Source organism: Lucilia cuprina, chromosome 4, assembly GCF_022045245.1.
Source record: "Lucilia cuprina isolate Lc7/37 chromosome 4, ASM2204524v1, whole genome shotgun sequence".
Lineage (NCBI taxonomy): Eukaryota > Metazoa > Arthropoda > Insecta > Diptera > Calliphoridae > Lucilia > Lucilia cuprina.
The window spans coordinates 92232790-92252469 of NC_060952.1; the positions used below are offsets into that span (position 1 = coordinate 92232790).

General features: G+C 29.4%; 1 protein-coding gene across 1 annotated transcript; it reads left to right on the plus strand.

The window, feature by feature from the left end:
- The first annotated feature begins 721 nt into the window (after positions 1-721).
- On the plus strand, positions 722-17763 carry LOC111686328 (poly(U)-binding-splicing factor PUF60-B). Its single transcript, XM_023448686.2, has 3 exons — positions 722-1796; positions 15252-15976; positions 16800-17763. Exons 1-3 carry the CDS (start codon positions 1056-1058, stop codon positions 17230-17232), a joined length of 1899 nt encoding a protein of 632 aa, XP_023304454.2. The 5' UTR covers positions 722-1055; the 3' UTR covers positions 17233-17763.
- The last annotated feature ends 1917 nt before the right edge of the window (positions 17764-19680 follow it).

The following is a 19680-nucleotide window of genomic DNA, read 5'->3' on the forward strand; positions in this document are numbered from 1 at the left end:
TAAATAATACCGACTCTCAAACTGTAGGCAGTTTGAGAAACATTGCTGTTATTTAAGACATGAATCCTTTAAAATACAACCCTGTCGAACTAAATCTTGTTTTCTGCAACCCTGTGTTGAATTGTTTGTTTTTGAGTAATTTACAATAACTATAAGATAGTAGCAATGAGATGACTTTTAGTTTCCACATTGTCAAATTACATATGAAAAAAATTGACATTTATTGAAATCACATATAAATATTTTTGCAAAATTGACACTCGCTGTCACCTCATATTAATTGCTTTGCAAATTAAGAGTTTTTGCTGCGCCGGAGCAGACATTGCTGCGCACATCACACAATCACAGGTATTTCTTATAGGTAGCTTTAGCTGCACTAACCCTAGAGGACGACTTTAACGACTTCCTGCAGCACATATATAAATAAAACAACAAATTTCCTGTGCGTAGCATAACAATATTGCTGTGCACAGCACGCTCTCACTAGAAGAGAGAGAATTTAGTATTTTTTGAGTAATTTACGTTTGCGCATCTCTTCTTTTCTGTTTTGAAAATCATTCGTTTATTTGCGTTCAAGGAATAAGGAGTGTTGAGGCCGTTGCTAAATAAAATTTTAAAATTGTGAAATATATAAAAAAGTTGTTATTAAATTTATAAAAGAAATAACTTTTTAAAGAACATACAACAACAAAATTACTAAAAAAAAGAAAAACAAAAGAACAGTTATAAAATTGTAAAAAACAAACAAAAGTCATTCATCTCTCACATTTATTATTCGTTCTTGAATATTTGGTAACTTAGCAACCAAATTGTATTAAAATCAAAAGCGCGTAGTTAATATTTATTTGAACTTTCTAACAAATAAAAATACCAAGGAAATATTGTTGCCAATATTGCCCAGAACAAGAAAAAATAAAGAATAAGGGCTTCTTGATAATTAGTGAACAATTACAATTGGTGTAACATAACCTAACTTTAAAAAAACTAACGGACACATTTTGTTAATTGAATTAGAAAACAGTGTTAAAATTTTTGCAAAAACAGTATTAAAGCATATGATGATAGAAGGAGCTACCATGTTACATCATCCTACCTCATTGCCACCACCACCCATTGTTGCGGCACGCATTAAAGATGAAAAAACCAACAATAATTTTTTCTATCCCCACAGTAATCCCATTGACAACGCTGCGGCAGCTGCTGCCGCCGCTGCAGCTGGCCTCATCGATCCACACAATCGGGATTTGCGCAATGCTTTGGTAGCCTCCATGAATGGTAATGTGGCAGCGGCTACTATTAATGGTTCTTTGACAACAGCGGCTGTATTAAAAAGTGCCTCAGCTGCTGCAGCCGTGGCTGCTGCTCAACAACAACAACAACAACAGCAGCAACAACAACAAACAAATGCTAATAATGCCTCACAACAGCAACAACAACAACAGCAGCAACAAAATTTGAATAACACTACTAATAACACAGTTTCACAACAACAGCAACAACAACAACAGCAGCAGCAACAACAACATACACAAGCCCAACAAGCTGCCATGACCATTCTAAATGGTAACACCTCAAATACCAACAACAATCAAACAGATTCCACAGTCAAAACTTCATTATCGGGTCGCTCTACACCCAGTAACAGTGTTAATGGTGCGGCGGGTACCGATCCAGCACCCGGCAAACTTTTTGTTGGTGGCCTTAGTTGGCAAACATCTTCGGAGAAGCTTAAGGAATACTTTAATATGTTTGGTGCTGTTACAGATGTGCTAATTATGAAGGATCCTTTAACACAGGTAAGCAGCTCTTAGTCTTTGGCTTGTTATTTTATTATTATTATTGTTTATCAAATGGCTTTATTTTTATTTATTTTTCTTGTTTAATCTCTCAAACGAACCATAAGTGTTTTTTGAGCCTGGTGTGTGCTATAAAGAGATTTATTTGTTTTCTTTAATATTTCATTTCTGTTTTGAGGTTTTATTTTCTGCATTATCCAGACATTCTCTTCTTCCTTTTCTCTGTCTTGTTTACCTTTCCTTATATTGACCTTTAAAATATACGAACTGCATCTGCTGTTATTTACCTTTGTTGTCAATATGTCATTATGATCTACAGCACCATCATCTGGTCTCTTTTTAGGTGATACCTTTTGTTGTTTGTTAATCTCCTAGTTTTGTTATTTTTGGTTTCTTTAGTTTCTGTTTAGTTTATTATCATTCTTTTTGTTTACCTGTCTATTTGGCCTTAATGGAAAAACCCAACAATTTTGCCTAAATATTTTTTCATAAACATCAAACATGATGTGTTAAAAATGACGAATTTTAAAAAGAGTTTAAAGAGAAAAGTAGGAATCAAAAGGCACAATTTGCTTAAAATTTATAGGTTTACTCCTTACATTTCTGAAGTTCTCTTAACAACTTCATCTTATTTTTATTTGACAACTTAAAATAACAAAATTTGTCTTTTCAGATTCACTTCTATTCTAGTTCAGTTAAATCCTAATAAAGTTCTAGTCCTGTTCTAGTTCAGTCCTACTCAGTTCTATTATAGTTCTAGGTTAGTACTACTCAGTTCTATTATAGTTCTAGTTCAGTTCTAGGTTAGTTTTAGTTCAGTTCTAGTTTAGTTCTAGTTCAGTTCTAGTTCAGATCTAGTTAAGTTCTAGTTCAGTTCTAGTTAAGTTCTAGTTCAGTTTTAGTTCAGTTCCAGTTCAGTTCTAGTTCAGTTCTAATTCAGTTCTAGTTCAGTTCTAGTTCAGTTCTAGTTCAGTTCTAGTTCAGTTCTAGTTCAGTTCTAGTTCAGTTCTAGTTCAGTTCTAGTTCAGTTCTAGTTCAGTTCTAGTTCAGTTCTAGTTCAGTTCTAGTTCAGTTCTAGTTCAGTTCTAGTTCAGTTCTAGTTCAGTTTTAGTTCAGTTCTAGTTCCGTTCTAGTTCAGTTCTAGTTCAGTTCTATTTCAGTTCTATTTCAGTTCTAGTTCAGATCTAGTTCAGTTCTAGTTCAGATCTAGTTCAGTTCTAGTTCTAGCTTAGTTCTTGTTCAGTTCTAGTTTAGTTTTAGTTCAGTTAATGATCAGCTGTAGTTCAGTTCGACTTCAGTTCTAGTTCGGTTAAAGTTCGGTTTTAGCTGGCAAATTATTTACAATTGAAGCAGAGTATATCGCCCTTGATAAACGCTGAATGTGATAATAATACTTTGACTTTATGTTAGATTATTCAAACTGTAAATAGAAAGTTTTTTTTTGGACTAATAATAACTAAAATAGAAGAAAACGTTTTTAGAACAGCAATTTCTCTTCTCTTTTGCAATATTTAGCTTAATCACTTGCCGCAGTTTCTTCATAGATTTCTTAAGATGTTGATTTAAATTCCTCTCCTACGAGGAAATTCGCTTCTTTTTTCGTTATACAACATAAGTTTTACATGCATACATAATTAAACCCCTTTATTTCGTTTCATTTGACTTTTTAAAAAAACAGAAAACCTTATTCCACAACAGGTGACTTACACCCTTAAAAACTGCTGTTTTATAACATTGTATTTATTATTTAAACGCGCTATTAAGCACGAGCTAATATTACAACTAAAAACTCCAACTGTTTTCTTGTTTTAAAAGAAACCAATTGTTACAACTAACTTACCTAAGAAAACATACTTACATACATACTTGTTTCTTCTTTTAAAAGCATAAATACCAATAATATTACCACCAAAATGTTCATATAAAACATTAAATTGAAAAGTGAGCAAAAGAAACGAATAGAATTTTTTGATGTTTTTAACAAGCGAAACAAACAGCAGCAAGCAAACAGCAGCTGTTTAATAATTTCAATAAATTTCATACGCTTTTGAATTGAAATATCCTGCTAAATAATTTATATCTACATATACAACATTCATATGTACTTTTAGTAGGGCGAGAAAAAAATTTTAAATTTCTGTTGTTGTTGTGTGTGTGTGTTACACATATAGAGTAACAGGAAAAAAACACATCTGTTCACATTTCTGTACCTTTTGAGTATGCTCTACTCATTACTTGTTTTATTATAGTAAAAAGGTAAAACACACCAGGCTCATGACATTTAAATTTTTATTTGGTTCCCGTTTTGTTAAATTTCAAAAAAAAAAAAGAACTTGACAAAAGGTAAAGAGAGCGAATGATCATTGTTGTTTAAATTTGTTTTATTACTTGATGGGATGTATTACTTTGTACTACTATATGACCCATTAAAGGAAGAAGAAAAAAAAAATATATAAAACAAAGAACGGGATCTTTACTTTCAAGTCTGTTAAAGAAGAGTTTGTATTGTATGAAAAGGGATACGTATGTCTTCTTTTTTTGCTTTTTATAACAGGATTGTTTTCTTTTGTTGTTTTGCTTAAGCTATTTTTTAAGTATGATTTCTAAAGTTTTCTAACGGATTTTTAAATATTTTTGTTTTTTGATTTATATTATTTTTGTTTCTTCTTAAGAAATAAGGGTTTCTTATAAAGAAGTTTTGTTATTATAATAGGTATTGTAACGTTTATCAAAAGGCAATATTTTTAAAAGAATAAATTCATTGAAGGGAGGAAATATTTTTGATTGGTTGCACAGGAAAAGGAAGTTTTTTAAAAGTCTATGAACTAGTTTAATGAATAGACTATGGACTAGTCAATGCTTTTGTTTGCAGACTAGTCTATGCATAAGTCTTATGTTCATGTCTGTGAATGGTATATTGATTTGTTTATTGAAAGGTCTATTAACTAGTCTATTGGTCTATAGATTAGTCTCTTGAGTTGTATATGTAGTCTGTCTGTCCCATGACAATCGGTTCTTCGTACCGAAACGACTCGGAGTTCAAGGAACAAAAGCGTTGTCAAGTCAGCCACAACGACTTTACACGTGTCGCTGCTACCAAAACAACAACAAGTCTAGTCGTTCCAACGACAATCGGTTCTTCGCACCGGAACGACTCGGAGTTCAACGAACAAGGTTTGTAACCCAGCTACACCGACTTTACACGTGTCGCTGCTACAACAACAATCTATTGATTAGTGTTTTGATTTGTCTGTGGAATAGTCTATAAACTCTTCTATTGGCTGGTTTATCGACTAGTCTATTGACTGATCTACAGACTAATTAATGTATTGTCTGATCCATAGTCCATTGACTATCTTCTAGTCTATCGATAAGTTTATAGATTAATCTTTGACAGAGTCTTTTGAAAAGTCTATACGCTTTTCTATTGACAAATCTATTGACTGATCTATAGACTAGTCTATTGACTATCTCATAGTCTATCCACAAATTTATTAATTAGTCCATCATAGAGTCTTATGGGCAGCTCTATTGACTGGGCTATCGATTGGTGTATTGATAGGTCTATCAAATAGTCTGCGGACTGGACTATGAACTAGTGGCTGGTCAATGTCAATGTAACAGTAATTGTCTCGTCACTAGAATCTATTAACTTATAACAAAGGTGTAGTCTAGGCTATTGACAAGTCTATTGTCTAATCTATTGACAAGTATATTGTCTAGTTTTCTAACAAGTCTATTGATTAGTGTTTTGACTAGTCTGCAGAATAGTCTATTAACTGGTATATAGACTGGTTTATTGACCAGTCTATTGACTAATATATATGGACTAGTCTATTGGCTGATCTATGGAATAGTCTATTTACTATCTACTAGTCTATTGATAAGTTTATTGAATAGTCTATCGTATAGTCTGTTGACTAGTCAATAGACTAATCTATGGACTAGCTTATTGACAAGTTCATAGAGACTTTTGACTAGCTAGTCTATTAACTGGCCTTTCGACTAGTCTTTTTATTGGTCTATTAACTAGTCTGATGACTTGTCTATGTTCTAGCCTAATAACCAGTTTATGGACAGCCAATAGACAGTTCTATGGAGCAGTCTTTGAACTATTATTTAGACTAGTTTATTGACAATTGTGTTGACTTGTATATTAACTGCTATATGCTCAATGATCTCCCTTACTGCCTAATCTATTCTAGTCTAATAAGTATTATAAAGTATTTTCAAAATTTCAGCAAAATTTCGTTTTAACAATATTTCCTCCCAAATTTGAATACATTCACTTAAAAAGCCTTCAAAACTTATAAATTCTAACATATTAGGTTTTTTCCTTCTCTTAAGTCTTTAAATATTTTAAGTCTTATAACTATAAAGAACTAAAACCTTTTACAAAATAAAATTTACAAGAAAACCTAAAACTAAAAGTAGCGCAACTAGTTTTTTTAAGAAATATAACTAATTCTAAAAAACTATTTTCTGTAAGATTAAGTATGTATAATAAAACTAAAACAAATGAAAAAATATATATTTGTAATCATATATCCGAAAAATAAAAACAATAATCAAACCAAATGGCAAAAATACAAATAAAAATAAAAGGCTCCTCTACCAAATTCTAACAGTTTTATTTTCTACACAAACAACTACTACAACAACGACTGCTCTACCTGGATAAGAAAGGATAATAGATGAACAAATAAACAAAAGTCGTCACACAGGCACATAAACCTAAAGAATTTTACTTTATTCATACAAACTATGGCACGCTATTTGCTGATATGTGCAGACTATGGCAGCTGCATTTCATTTTGTATACAATTTGTTTTCTGTTTTACTATAAATTCTTGAATTATTGTTTGTTAATTTTACTACAATAACAACAACAAAGAATAAGTGATGATCAACTACAAATACGCAACAGGACTTAAAACATCTACATACACATGTATGTATGTTGTATGTTTTTGCTAAAACGAAAACAAATTATGCAAGCAGCCTGCAAACTTTTATGAAGTAAATAAACAAAAAAAATTGCCGCAAATTTTAGCACTAGAGAAATTCAAAAGCTGACTGCTGCGAAAAAAAGAGGACTATTGTTATAACGTATCCTGCCAGCCACTATAATTTTTGCTTCATTATTTTAACGTTATTAACAACGTTCATTAAACGTTACTATAGGTACTACACACTCTTTTTTCTACATTTTTGTTTTTACCTTGTTTTTTTTTTTAACTAAATAGTTTAATTTCCTTATCTACTTATGTATAACGTATAAATATGTATGTACTATGTAATAATTTAATATTACTACTATCTCAATAATATATTATAACTTCTCTTGTCCTTTTTGTTTCGTATACAAATAAGTAACTAAAGTAATAATATTTAAAACAAATTATACCATCAAGTATTTAACTATTTTTTAATATAATGTTTGGCCATACGTTCGTTCCTTCGTTGATTGTTCCAAGTAACCATTCTCTCTCTATATAGATATAAGAAATATTTTACATATGTATATTTTTCTTAGCTTTTCTCGTAAATTTAATTACTAAAACTCAAATAAAGTACATTTTATTACTATATTATTATCATCGTTTAGGTACAAGCCATTTATAAATAACAATATTTTTGTAAATTATTAATTATTATAAAGGAAAAAATTTGTAAAATTTATGTTTTTATATTAACAAAATATGTTGAGTTAAAGAGATTTTAATGTGTTTTAAGTTAAAATGTAGTTAATTTGTCATATTTAGAGTGCAAATGTAGTTTTATTAAGAGCTTAGCACAAGTTGTTTACATATGTTTGTGTGCTATAGGTTATAGACTAGACTTCGACATAGACTATAGACCAGACTATGGATTAGACTACAGAATATACTATAGACTCGATTGTATTCAATACTGTAGACTGAACAATAGACTAGACTATAGACAAGATTATTGACTAGACTATAAACTAGACTATACTATAAACTAGACTATAGACTTGACCATAAATTAGATTGAAAACTAGACTATGGCTAGACTATAGACTAGACTATAGACTAGACCATAAATTAGATTGAAAACTAGACTATAGACTAGACTATAGACTAGACTATAGACTAGACTTTAGACTAGACTATAGACTAGACTATAGACTAGACTATAGACTAGACTAGACTATAGACTAGACTAGACTATAGACTATAGACTAGACTAGACTAGACTAGACTAGACTATAGACTAGACTAGACTAGACTATAGACTAGACTAGACTATAGACTAGACTATAGACTAGATTATAGACTAGACTATAGACTAGACTATAGACTAGACTATAGACTAGACTATAGACTAGACTATAGACTAGACTATAGACTAGACTATAGACTAGACTATAGACTAGACTATAGACTAGACTATAGACTAGACTATAGACTAGACTATAGACTAGACTATAGACTAGACTATAGACTAGACTATAGACTAGACTATAGACTAGACTATAGACTAGACTATAGACTAGACTATAGACTAGACTATAGACTAGACTATAGACTAGACTATAGACTAGACTATAGACTAGACTATAGACTAGACTATAGACTAGACTATAGACTAGACTATAGACTAGACTATAGACTAGACTATAGACTAGACTATAGACTAGACTATAGACTAGACTATAGACTAGACTATAGACTAGACTATAGACTAGACTATAGACTAGACTATAGACTAGACTATAGACTAGACTATAGACTAGACTATAGACTAGACTATAGACTAGACTATAGACTAGACTATAGACTAGACTATAGACTAGACTATAGACTAGACTATAGACTAGTTATAGACTAGACTATAGACTAGACTATAGACTAGACTATAGACTAGACTATAGACTAGATTATAGACTAGATTATAGACTAGATTATAGACTAGACTATAGACTAGACTATAGACTAGACTATAGACTAGACTATAGACTAGATTATAGACTAGATTATAGACTAGACTATAGACTAGACTATAGACTAGACTATAGACTAGACTATAGACTAGACTATAGACTAGACTATAGACTAAACTATAGACTTGACTATAGACTTGACTATAGACTAGACTATAGACTTGACTATAGACTCGACTATAGACTAGACTATAGACTAGACTATAGACTAGACTATAGACTAGACTATAGACTAGACTATTGACTAGACTATAGACTAGACTATAGACTAGACTATTGACTAGACTATAGACTATAGACTAGACTATAGACTAGACTATAGACTAGACTATAGACTAGACTATAGACTAGACTATAGACTAGACTATAGACTAGACTATAGACTAGACTATAGACTAGACTATAGACTAGACTATAGACTAGACTATAGACTAGACTATAGACTAGACTATAGACTAGACTATAGACTAGACTATAGACTAGACTATAGACTAGACTATAGACTAGACTATAGACTGGACTATAGACTAGACTATAGACTGGACTATAGACTAGACTATAGACTGGACTATAGACTAAACTACAGACTAAACTATAGACTAAACTATAGACTAAACTATAGACTAGACTATAGACTACACTGTAGACTAGACTATAGACAAGACTATACCCTAGATAATAGACTAGAATTCTACTCATTATGCGGCCTTATAGTCCAGACCTTTCCCCTTCAGATTTCTTTAGATGCTGCTCAACTCTGCCTCGTTTTTATTCAGGACAAAATGTATTTTTCAAAATCTAAACTAATATTTAATTTTAATTTTAATTTAAAAGACAATCTTTTCTATCTCTTTTTCTCAACATATTTGTTTAATTTGTTATCAATATTTTTTAAAGGCTACATACGATACATACATATGTATATTATTAAAACTTGTCATTAACTAAATACAAGTATAAATTAATATATAATACAATATTAGAATTGTCTTAGTTTAATATTGAAATATTCTTGGTAAAATTTTAGTTAGAATAGACAAATTTACTACTCCCTATTAGATAAAATTTCCAGGTAATAAATAAATAAGGATATTCTCGGGAAAGTAACTTAAAATTTCGTTAGATTTTCACAATAACACTCACCAACTTAAAACTTAACATTTTATTTATGATTTTTGTATATAGATTTTGTTGTTTTTAGTATTTTAGGAATAATATTTACAATTTTTTTCAAAATATTCAAACAAATTCCTAGACAATTTACTAAATTTAATGAAATTTAAGACAAAAATTTTGGTATAAATATAAATAAGCTTTAAAGCCTTTTAGATTTATTAAAACTTCATAAAACTATAGTATAGTTGCCTTATTCATAAACATTAATCAAATGTTTATGGAACAAATTTTGTATGAAAATTTGATTTATAAAACTTTGATAAAAGTTTATGAATAAGTCCCTACATCTTTGAGTGAATAAGAAGAGTAACATTTAGTTTGAAATAAATAATACTAAAAATGAACATTTACATTTTTGTGCAATTCACAATCGGCATTTAACAAAAAAATACAAATCAACTAAAAACCTATTGTGAATTGATCATGTTTTGTTACTTAGTTGTAAGTTTTTACATACTAGTAAATAATTGAATTTCTTTATACCCATGTTTTTTTAAAATGTTATTTTTGTATTCCCAAATTACTTTTGTTTTAAAAACGTTATTATATTATTTTCCCTGTATAATTGGGTAAAAAATTTTTACTTTAATTTGTAGAGCCGTCCTTTTCCCTTTAAAAGAAAAACAACTCGTTATATATATTTTAATATTGTAAATAAATTAAATTGTCTAATATACTTGGGAGTATATTTCTCTTAGGCTCCGTATCTCTCTTTACAGTATTAAAGTAATGAAAATATATATATTTTAGTTTAATAACAATAATATTTATGGTAGTTTACAGGTATATACTTATTTTAGACTATTTAGATGTAATTTAATAAAAATAATATTTGTAATATTTAAGAAATATAAGAAGACAATAATACATGGGACTTTAAAAAAGAAGAGAAATAAATTTTCATAACAAATTTTAAAGTTAGCGACATATTTTTAAATACAATATTTAAAATGTAAATTCCCCAGCTTCTGTATGGCACTAGTTTCACCTAAGGAGTCACTTGACACCTCCAGAATACCCTCCACGTCTAAGTCGGTCAGTACCTAACCTTCATGCTCAACAATTCTGACATGGAGATCAGTAAGGGTAACGTCACCGTCCTCCCATGTACTGTCCAACTCCTTATCATCCTCGTTGACCGTGATGTAGAATTTTGCACAAGTACTTTGCTGGAGTACTCGAGCTATCTAGTCTCTGACCATTGTACCACAGCACCTAGAGACAAAACCGGTGGACCGAAGTACGATACATCAATAAGCCGTGGACACTGTTCTTACTCACAGGGACACACTGTGGTAATTCTGATATTAAAAGTGTATACTCTGAACATATCTGGATGAATGTCCATATATGTTCATCATTCATACGACACATTTATAAGAGAAAAGCATACGACACATTTATTATAGGTAGACGGGAGGTTGAGGCCCGCCGTACCTTACATTCATCCCGTACCATATACAATTAATACCAACTCATTTCCAATGCTTAGTCCCCCAGCCACTCCTCTGTGGGGTATATGTTGTTTTCGGCAACAGCATCGAACTTATCCCGAAATATTGACTATTATCATGCATCAGTCTTTTAACCGCGACTTACTCTCACCGCGAATTTGGTTTTAAACCACAGCCACTAGGTGGATCCCGAAGGAATCTCAACCAACTGACCAGCCGGGACATAGTCCTGCGGGCAACTGGCCCGGCCAGACTGGAGGTATTGGCCATCTCTTTATAACCCGGGATTGCAATAACACGATGGCGGAGGTATCGCCAAGGTAACATGCCCACGGGGGATATGCTGGCGACAATTTTTATAAAAAAAATTTTAAGATAGCAAAATTTTTTTTCCGTAAATTTAGCACAAGCGACAAATTTATAGAAAATTTTCGATTCAGCGACATATTATTGTAGGAATTTATGAACTAGCGACAAATTGTATACAAAAATTTTGAGCTGGCGACGTAATTTGTCATAACTACAAAGTATGTTTAATGCTGACGTTGAGTTTTTATAAAAAAAATTTGAGCTAGCGACAAATTTTATACACAATTTTGATAGTGCGACAGAAAATTTTGAGCTGCCGACAAATTATTATAGAAAATTATGATCTGATTACAAATACTTTAAACTATCGACAAATTTACGTAAATTTTTAGTCGGCGTTATGTAGCGACAATTTTTAATAGAAAATTTAGAGCTAGCGACAATTTGTTATATAAATTTTGAGTAGGCGTTTACTTTTTGTAAAAAATGTTGTGCTAGCGTTAGGTTTTTATAGAAAATTATGAGCGACATTTTTATGATAAAGCGACAAAACTGGCGTTAAGTTTGTATAGAAAATTTTGAGCTGGCGACAAATTATTATAGAAAATTATGATCTAATTACAAATACTTTAAGCTATCCACAAATTTAAACGTAAATTTTTAGCCGACGCTACGTTTTTATGGAAAATGTTTATATAGCGACAAATTTTAAAAGAAAATTTGGAACTTGCGACCAACATAAACTGTATACTTTGAGATTTCTTTTAATATTTATTTAAATTTTGATCTTACGTTAAGATTTTTTTTAGAAAATTTTATGCTGGGCCAATAAATACCGACAAGTTTTAATGAAAATTTTCTTACTGGCTACAGATTAAGACAAATTTTTATAGAAAAGTTAGCACCAGTGACAAAAAAATAACTTCTTAGTTACAAGTCCCATGTATTAACTAATTTTAAACTTAAAATTGTAACAGTATTTAAAGAACAACTAATTGTAATTAATTAATACTTAGTGTTTCATACATATTTTGCATAAAAACATAAGCTAACTAAATAAATCTACATTAAAGAAATTTTAGATTTCAGTTGTAATATAATAGAATTTAAGTTGAATATAAAAATTTACATAAAAATACAATTGTAATTAAATATTAAAGAAAAACAAAATAACTATTATATAATCTACTAGTTGCGTTCCTTAAAAACAGAAAAAGAAAAACAATATTTTAAATTTAGTTCTATTAAATTGTGTGTAATATTTGAAAAAAGTATATAAAATATGAAAAAAACAACTTAACTTTTAATAATGATTTTTAACTATTAGCAAAATTTCATGAAACTGCAGAGATTTGCTACAAATTAACCTGATGTCTACTGCAAAAACTAAACTGAATTGTCAATAAGCAATTATTTTGTCTGATTGACATTTCTTCAGTCATATAAGCAAGTCTTAGGTTTTTGTTTTAAAACAGCTGTTAAATGGAAATTTATTGTTTTTTTTTATATATATTTACTATATTCTAGTGTAAGAAAAACAGTTTATTATTTATTTCTTTTATTACATTTTTTTCTTTTGTATTTGAATTGTTTTTTCTTAATAAAACAAATTATTAATCATTATTATACTATATATATTAATTTTGTTTATGTTTCATTAGCAAACTAGTTGACAAAATAATTAATAGTATTTACAATTTTTTTTTATGTTTTTAATTATATTTTTAGATTTTGTTTTTATGTTTTGTTTAAACAAAAAAAAAAAAGCTTTTGAAAACTTTACTGAAAACAACAAACACTATTTTAATAAAAGTGTAATAGTATCTTAAAAGACTTTTATTAGGAAACATCTAACACATTCCTCTTGTTATTTATTATAATTCCTTAAAAGAAAACCAACAAACATTTACAACATCAACACCTTCAGACAAACAAGTTGTTGTTGTTGTACAGGCATGGAAAATTATATACTTTCATACTTTTTGATATCGGAAAAATACTGCTTTATCTTTTTGTTAATATTTTTAGTCTATTGTCTAGTCCAAAGTCTAGTCTACTGACTAGTCTATAGTCTACTCTATAGTCTAGTCTATAGTCTAGTCTATAGTCTAGTCTATAGTCTAGTCTATAGTCTAGTCTATAGTCTAGTCTATAGTCTAGTCTATAGTCTAGTCTATAGTCTAGTCTATAGTCTAGTCTATAGTCTAGTCTATAGTCTAGTCTATAGTCTAGTCTATAGTCTAGTCTATAGTCTAGTCTATAGTCTAGTCTATAGTCTAGTCTATAGTCTAGATTATAGTCTAGTCAATAGTCTAGTCTTTATTCTAGTCTATAGTCTAGTCTATAATCTAGTCTATAGTCCAGTCTATAATCTAATGTATAGTCTAGTATAAAGTTTAGTCTTTAGACTAGTCTATAGTCTAGTCAGTAGTCAATAGTCTAATTCTATGGTCTAGTCTATAGTCTAGCCTACAGTCTAGTTGGTAGTCTTGTCGATAGTCTAGGCTATAGTGTAGTCTAACCTTTTATCTAACCTATACTCTAGTCTAGTCCAAGGTCTAGTGTATTTGTCTAATCTATAAAGTACTACTTTTATTATTGGATAGTACTATTTTAAAATATCAATTTTCCATGCCTGATGAAGTGACAAAAATTAAGAGTTTCTTGAGAAACATATGTGAAATTTTGGTTGTGTGTGTGTAAATAATATCAAGTTGAGCATTTAAGTATTTTAAAATTAACTTACACTGCTTTTGTTTAGTACATATATTTTGTAGTTTAAATACTTAATAAAAAAAACAAACTTTTAACATGTATAACAAACATTTTCTCTTTACAAGTAGTTTTGAACGACAACAAAAAACAAATCAGAAAAAAACACAATTTAGTTAAAAACTACTTTCTTGCCAAAATAATTGTAATGAATTTTAGGTCCTGTTTTTATTAAGAGTATAAAAAACTATGTTTTACTTTATGTTAATGGTAACTAATTTTAAAAACCTTAAAAGCTTGGTAGCTTTGTATTACTACAAAACCACAATTACTACAAACTGAAAACTATTTTTCTTTTTTTGTTTTATAATAAATTATATTTTTGTTTTAATATTTGACTTTATTAAAATGTTTTTTTTTAGTTGTTTTAAATACGAAATTGTTCTTTGGTCCTAGTTACCAATTGGGTTTATATTAATGTACTCTTTTTTACTTACTATAAAACCATAAAAAATAAAACTATAAATATTTATTCTAAAAATTTTATTAACTTTAGGAAGTATTTTGTTGAGAAACTTAGTTTAAACAAAATTTGTTCAATTTGCAAATGGTAAATTTTATTATTTTTATATTATATAATATTTATTATTATTATTATTAAAATAATATCAAGCATAAATTTTAGTTAGTCTGTATAAAAATAATACAAATTCTAAACATAATTTGTCTTAGTTATTTGTTCTAAAACTCTTTAACACACAAAACTAATAATTTTTATCTTTTCTTTCCCTTAATTTTTTTTCCTTTCCCTTGAAAACGTTAATTTCCCCTAAACAGCGTAGTCGTGGTTTTGGTTTTATTACCTTCAAAGAGCCCTGCAGTGTGGAAAAAGTCTTACAAGTACCCATACATACTTTGGATGGCAAGAAAATTGATCCCAAACATGCCACACCCAAGAATAGACCTCGTAATTCCAGTAAAACTAAGAAAATCTTCGTGGGTGGTGTAGCTCAAGACACTTCAGCCGAAGAGGTTAAAGCCTATTTCAATCAATTTGGCACTGTAGGTGAAACTGTCATGTTAATGGATCAACAGACTAAACGTCATCGTGGTTTTGGTTTTGTTACATTCGAAAATGAAGATGTTGTAGATCGTGTTTGTGAAATACATTTCCATACTATTAAAAACAAAAAGGTCGAATGCAAAAAGGCTCAACCCAAAGAGGCTGTCACACCTGCTGCTCAACTTCTACAGAAACGTATTATGTTGGGCACTTTAGCGCCTGGCCAGTTATTAGGTGCTGCTCCTGGCCAATTATTGGGTACACGTACTGCTGCCGGTCTTACCGCCATGAATCCTTTGGCTATGCTTCAAAATCATCAGGGTCAATTACAGTTTCATGCCACCACACAACAGGCTGCTGCTGCTGCTCAACAGGCTGCCTTGATTTCACAAAATCCTTTCCAAGTACAAAATGCTGCAGCCTCTGCTATAGCCGCTAATCCAAGTGGTTTTGGTAAATTATTAACTACATATCCTCAAGCAGCATTACATAGTGTTCGGTAAGTGTTTATATTTTATTTATACCAAAAAAAAACTGGACTTTTCCTTTAAAGGAAAATGTAAGAGTTTTATTTAGAAGAATTTTTTATTCACATTTTTGTGTTCAAACAACACATTTTTATAGAAAAAGATAAATTTTTAAAGAAAAATGTAAGATTTTTATTTAAACAGTTTTTATTAAAATTTTTGAGTTAAAACTACACATTTTTATAGAAAACGACAAATTTTTAAAGAAAATTTTGTTTAGGCGACATATTTTCTTAATAAATTTGAGGCAAGCGACAATTTTCTTAGATTTTTTATGGGACAGCGACCAAATTGTATAGAAAATATTCAGTTAAAGATAAATTTCTATAGAAAATATTGAGTAATCAATAAATTTTTAGATAAAATTTTGAGTTAGCGACAGATAGCGACAGATTTTTTTTCAAGAAAATTAGGAATGAGCAACTTGCTATCTTAAACAAATTAAAACTATTGAGTTAAAAACAAATTTTTATAGAAAATATTGAGCTAGCGACAAATTTTTATACAAAAGCGACAATGTTGTAAAACAAATTTTGAAATAGTGACAAATTAATACAGAAAACGTTTAATTTACTAGCAAAATTATAGATAGCGACATATTTTTATAGAAAATTTTGAATTTGCGAAAAATTTTATAGAAAATGTTAAGAAAGCGTTAAATTTTTATGGACAATTTATAATTTGTGTCAAATTTGCTTAAGAAATTTCTAATTGGCGACAATTTCCCTAGACTAACTTGTATTTACAAAAAAAAATAAGAAACATTTACTTAAAATTCTTTTCAATTTCTTACAGTTATACTCCCTACCCCATACCCGCCACAGCAGCAGCCGCCACTGCTTTTGCTCAAGCCCAACAACAGCAGCAACAACAAGTTGCCTCAGCTCATGCTCATCATCATCACCATCAACAGCAACAAAATGCCGTAGCAGCGGCACAACAACATACAGCTGCACAAAATTCTGCAGTAGCAGCGGCAGCAACACAAGCACACAATGCTGCAGCATTAGCAGCAGCTGGTACAACACAGCCTAATGGTGCTCATGCAGCTACGGCTGTAACAAATCCTTTAGCTGCCGCTGCTGCGCAACAAGCAGCTTTAGTAGCATCGAATCCCTTAAATGCCGCCACAAATCCATATCAAAGTTATGCCTTAGCTAATGTGGATATGTCAAGTTTTCAAGGAGTCGACTGGAGTTCAGTGTATGGCATGGGAATGTATGTTTAAATACTGAAATCTACAAAAAAATCTTCCTTAATGAAAAAAATTAAACAACAATACTCTTATCTAAAAGAAAATTACAAAAAAACCCAAATCCAGAAAGCCTTAAAAGAAACAACGTTTAAAAGACAACAAAGGTAAAGTTTGTTGTGTTGCTTCATTTATTTAAACATTTACATTTTGTGTAAAAGTGGCTTTTTATTAAGGTATTTTGCTAAAACAAAAAAAAACTCTGTTGAATGTTTATTAGAATTCTATATCATTTTTCTTTATTTCTCTTTTTCACATATAAACTTTTTTTAAACTTATTATTTACTTATTTAATTTTAATTACAAAAAAACAAAAAATGTTGTAAATTATATAAAAACAAAACAAAAAACTCCCTTAAACCTTTAAAGCAACAAATCCCTTATACATTATTATTATTAATAAATTAAGTTTCATTTAGTTGTTAAGTCGTCTATACATGCTTAAGCCGTTTAGTTTAAGCAGAACAAAGAAAAAAACTAAAACAAAATTAAGCATAAAAAATCATTTAAAAAACACTATTACCTTAAAAAAAAGAAAAGAAAACAAACAAACTCGAATTGTTATGTATTAAAGGAAAAAAAATCGAAAAAAGCAAAACAAACGAAAAAAGACAATGATTTCAAACAAAAGAAAAAAACTTAAAAGAGTATAATTTATAAATTTAAAATGAAACAAAGAAAAAAACTAATATTTTATTTTCAAAATATTAAGCTAAATATAGATATTTACACACACACACACCTACACATTTTTAATAAGTAAGAAAACAATTTCCCCTTAAAACAACAAAATCCTGAATTCAATTATTTTTATTTAAGTCTAAACAATTAAAATTGAATTAAAAAACCCCAGAAAACTGAAAAATAATAAAAAAATCACAAAAAAAACAACAAAAAATTATTCTTTAATAAAACAACATGAATTTTTAATTAATATTAAAAATATTATTAAATATAAAAAATAAATAAAAAAATTATTTATTAATATTGAAAAAAACAACAAAAATTAAAAAAAAAAAAACAAAAAAAAAAAAAAATCTTCTAAAACCACCGATTGTGATTGCGTTTAATTTGAAAAAGAAATTTTGCTCCCTAACAACAACCAACAACATAAAATTAATTAATAAATTTTAATTCTTAACATCTAAAAAGAATAAAAAATTTACAAAAAGAATTAAAATTAAAAAAAAAACAACTTTTTAAAACTTTTCGAAAATAACTAATTTCTAGCATATTAAATGCTTATAGTTTTCTACTTTACGTTCTTTAATTTTATTTTTTTAAATTTTTTCTTTTAAATTTTTCAATTTTTAAATGGTAATTAAAAGTTGTTATGGAGACCTTTTTAAAGTTTTTAAAAGGAATAGATATTGAAATACAACTGTTGTCTAGTGTTAGATGGGAATATAGACTCTGTCATGGTTATAAATTTTTCGCCCAATGACACACTCATTCACCGCAATTTTCTAAATTTGTATGAAGGGGCGTATAACTAATTAAAAAAGGGGGCGTGGCAGTTTTTAAATGTTTGCATTAGATAGCAAATTTTATTCTCTACACGCATGTCAAATTTCAAAGAAATTGCTTAACATTTACCCGAGATATTCACAAAAAACTAAAAATTGTTGTTAGCCACAAAAATGGCAAAAAATTCTGTCGACTTTTTTTTGTCAACTAATAGGTGAACAGAAGTTGCTAGTAGGTGGATTCCCAATAACACTTTTCTTTAAAAGCTTATAACTTTTAAACTACTTAAGATATTCACATGAAATTGGAGGCATATGATAGGTTAGAAATTCAGCTAGATGATAGAAGTAGTTTTTACCGCCTACTGCCACGCCTACTTGGTTAAATTAAAGGATTTTTAATAAAAGTGCGAATAACTCCATAATAAGAGGACGTGTTTGGTTTTTGTTTTCATCAATGGAAAGACAATTTTACGCTCTAGCATTATGCAAAATTCCAGAGCGATTGCTTTTGATTTGACGGAAATATTCAGTGAAAACCAAAATTCATTTTTAACCACCAAAATGACAAAAGTGATCAAAAATCATTTTAACAATATTTTCAATAACTTTAAAACTAACAGAGATATTGAAATAAAACTGGTGTCTAATGATAGATAGGAATCTTAGCTATTTCATGGTTATACATTTCACGCCCACAGACACGCCCATTTAAGTGAATTCTCTAAGTTTGTGTTTAGGGGGCGTTTAACATCATTAAAAGGGGCGTGGCAGTTTTTAAATGTTTTCATTAGACAGCAAATTTTTTTCTCTACATGCATGCCAAATTTCGATAAAATTGCTTAACAAATGCCCGAGATATTCACAAAAAACTAAAAATTGTTTTTAGCCACAAAAATGGCAAAAAATGCTGTCGACTTTTTTGTCAACTAATAGGTGAACAGAAGTTGCCAAAAAC

What these genes read in the sequence shown, in the direction of transcription:
- LOC111686328 (XM_023448686.2), top strand. Translation starts at nt 1,056, where the DNA reads ATGATGATAGAAGGAGCTACCATGTTACATCATCCTACCTCATTGCCA. An exon ending in TGAAGGATCCTTTAACACAG is followed by an intron (nt 1,797 to 15,251) that starts GTAAGCAGCTCT and finishes TCCCCTAAACAG; the next exon opens with CGTAGTCGTGGTTTTGGTTT. An exon ending in GCAGCATTACATAGTGTTCG is followed by an intron (nt 15,977 to 16,799) that starts GTAAGTGTTTAT and finishes AATTTCTTACAG; the next exon opens with TTATACTCCCTACCCCATAC.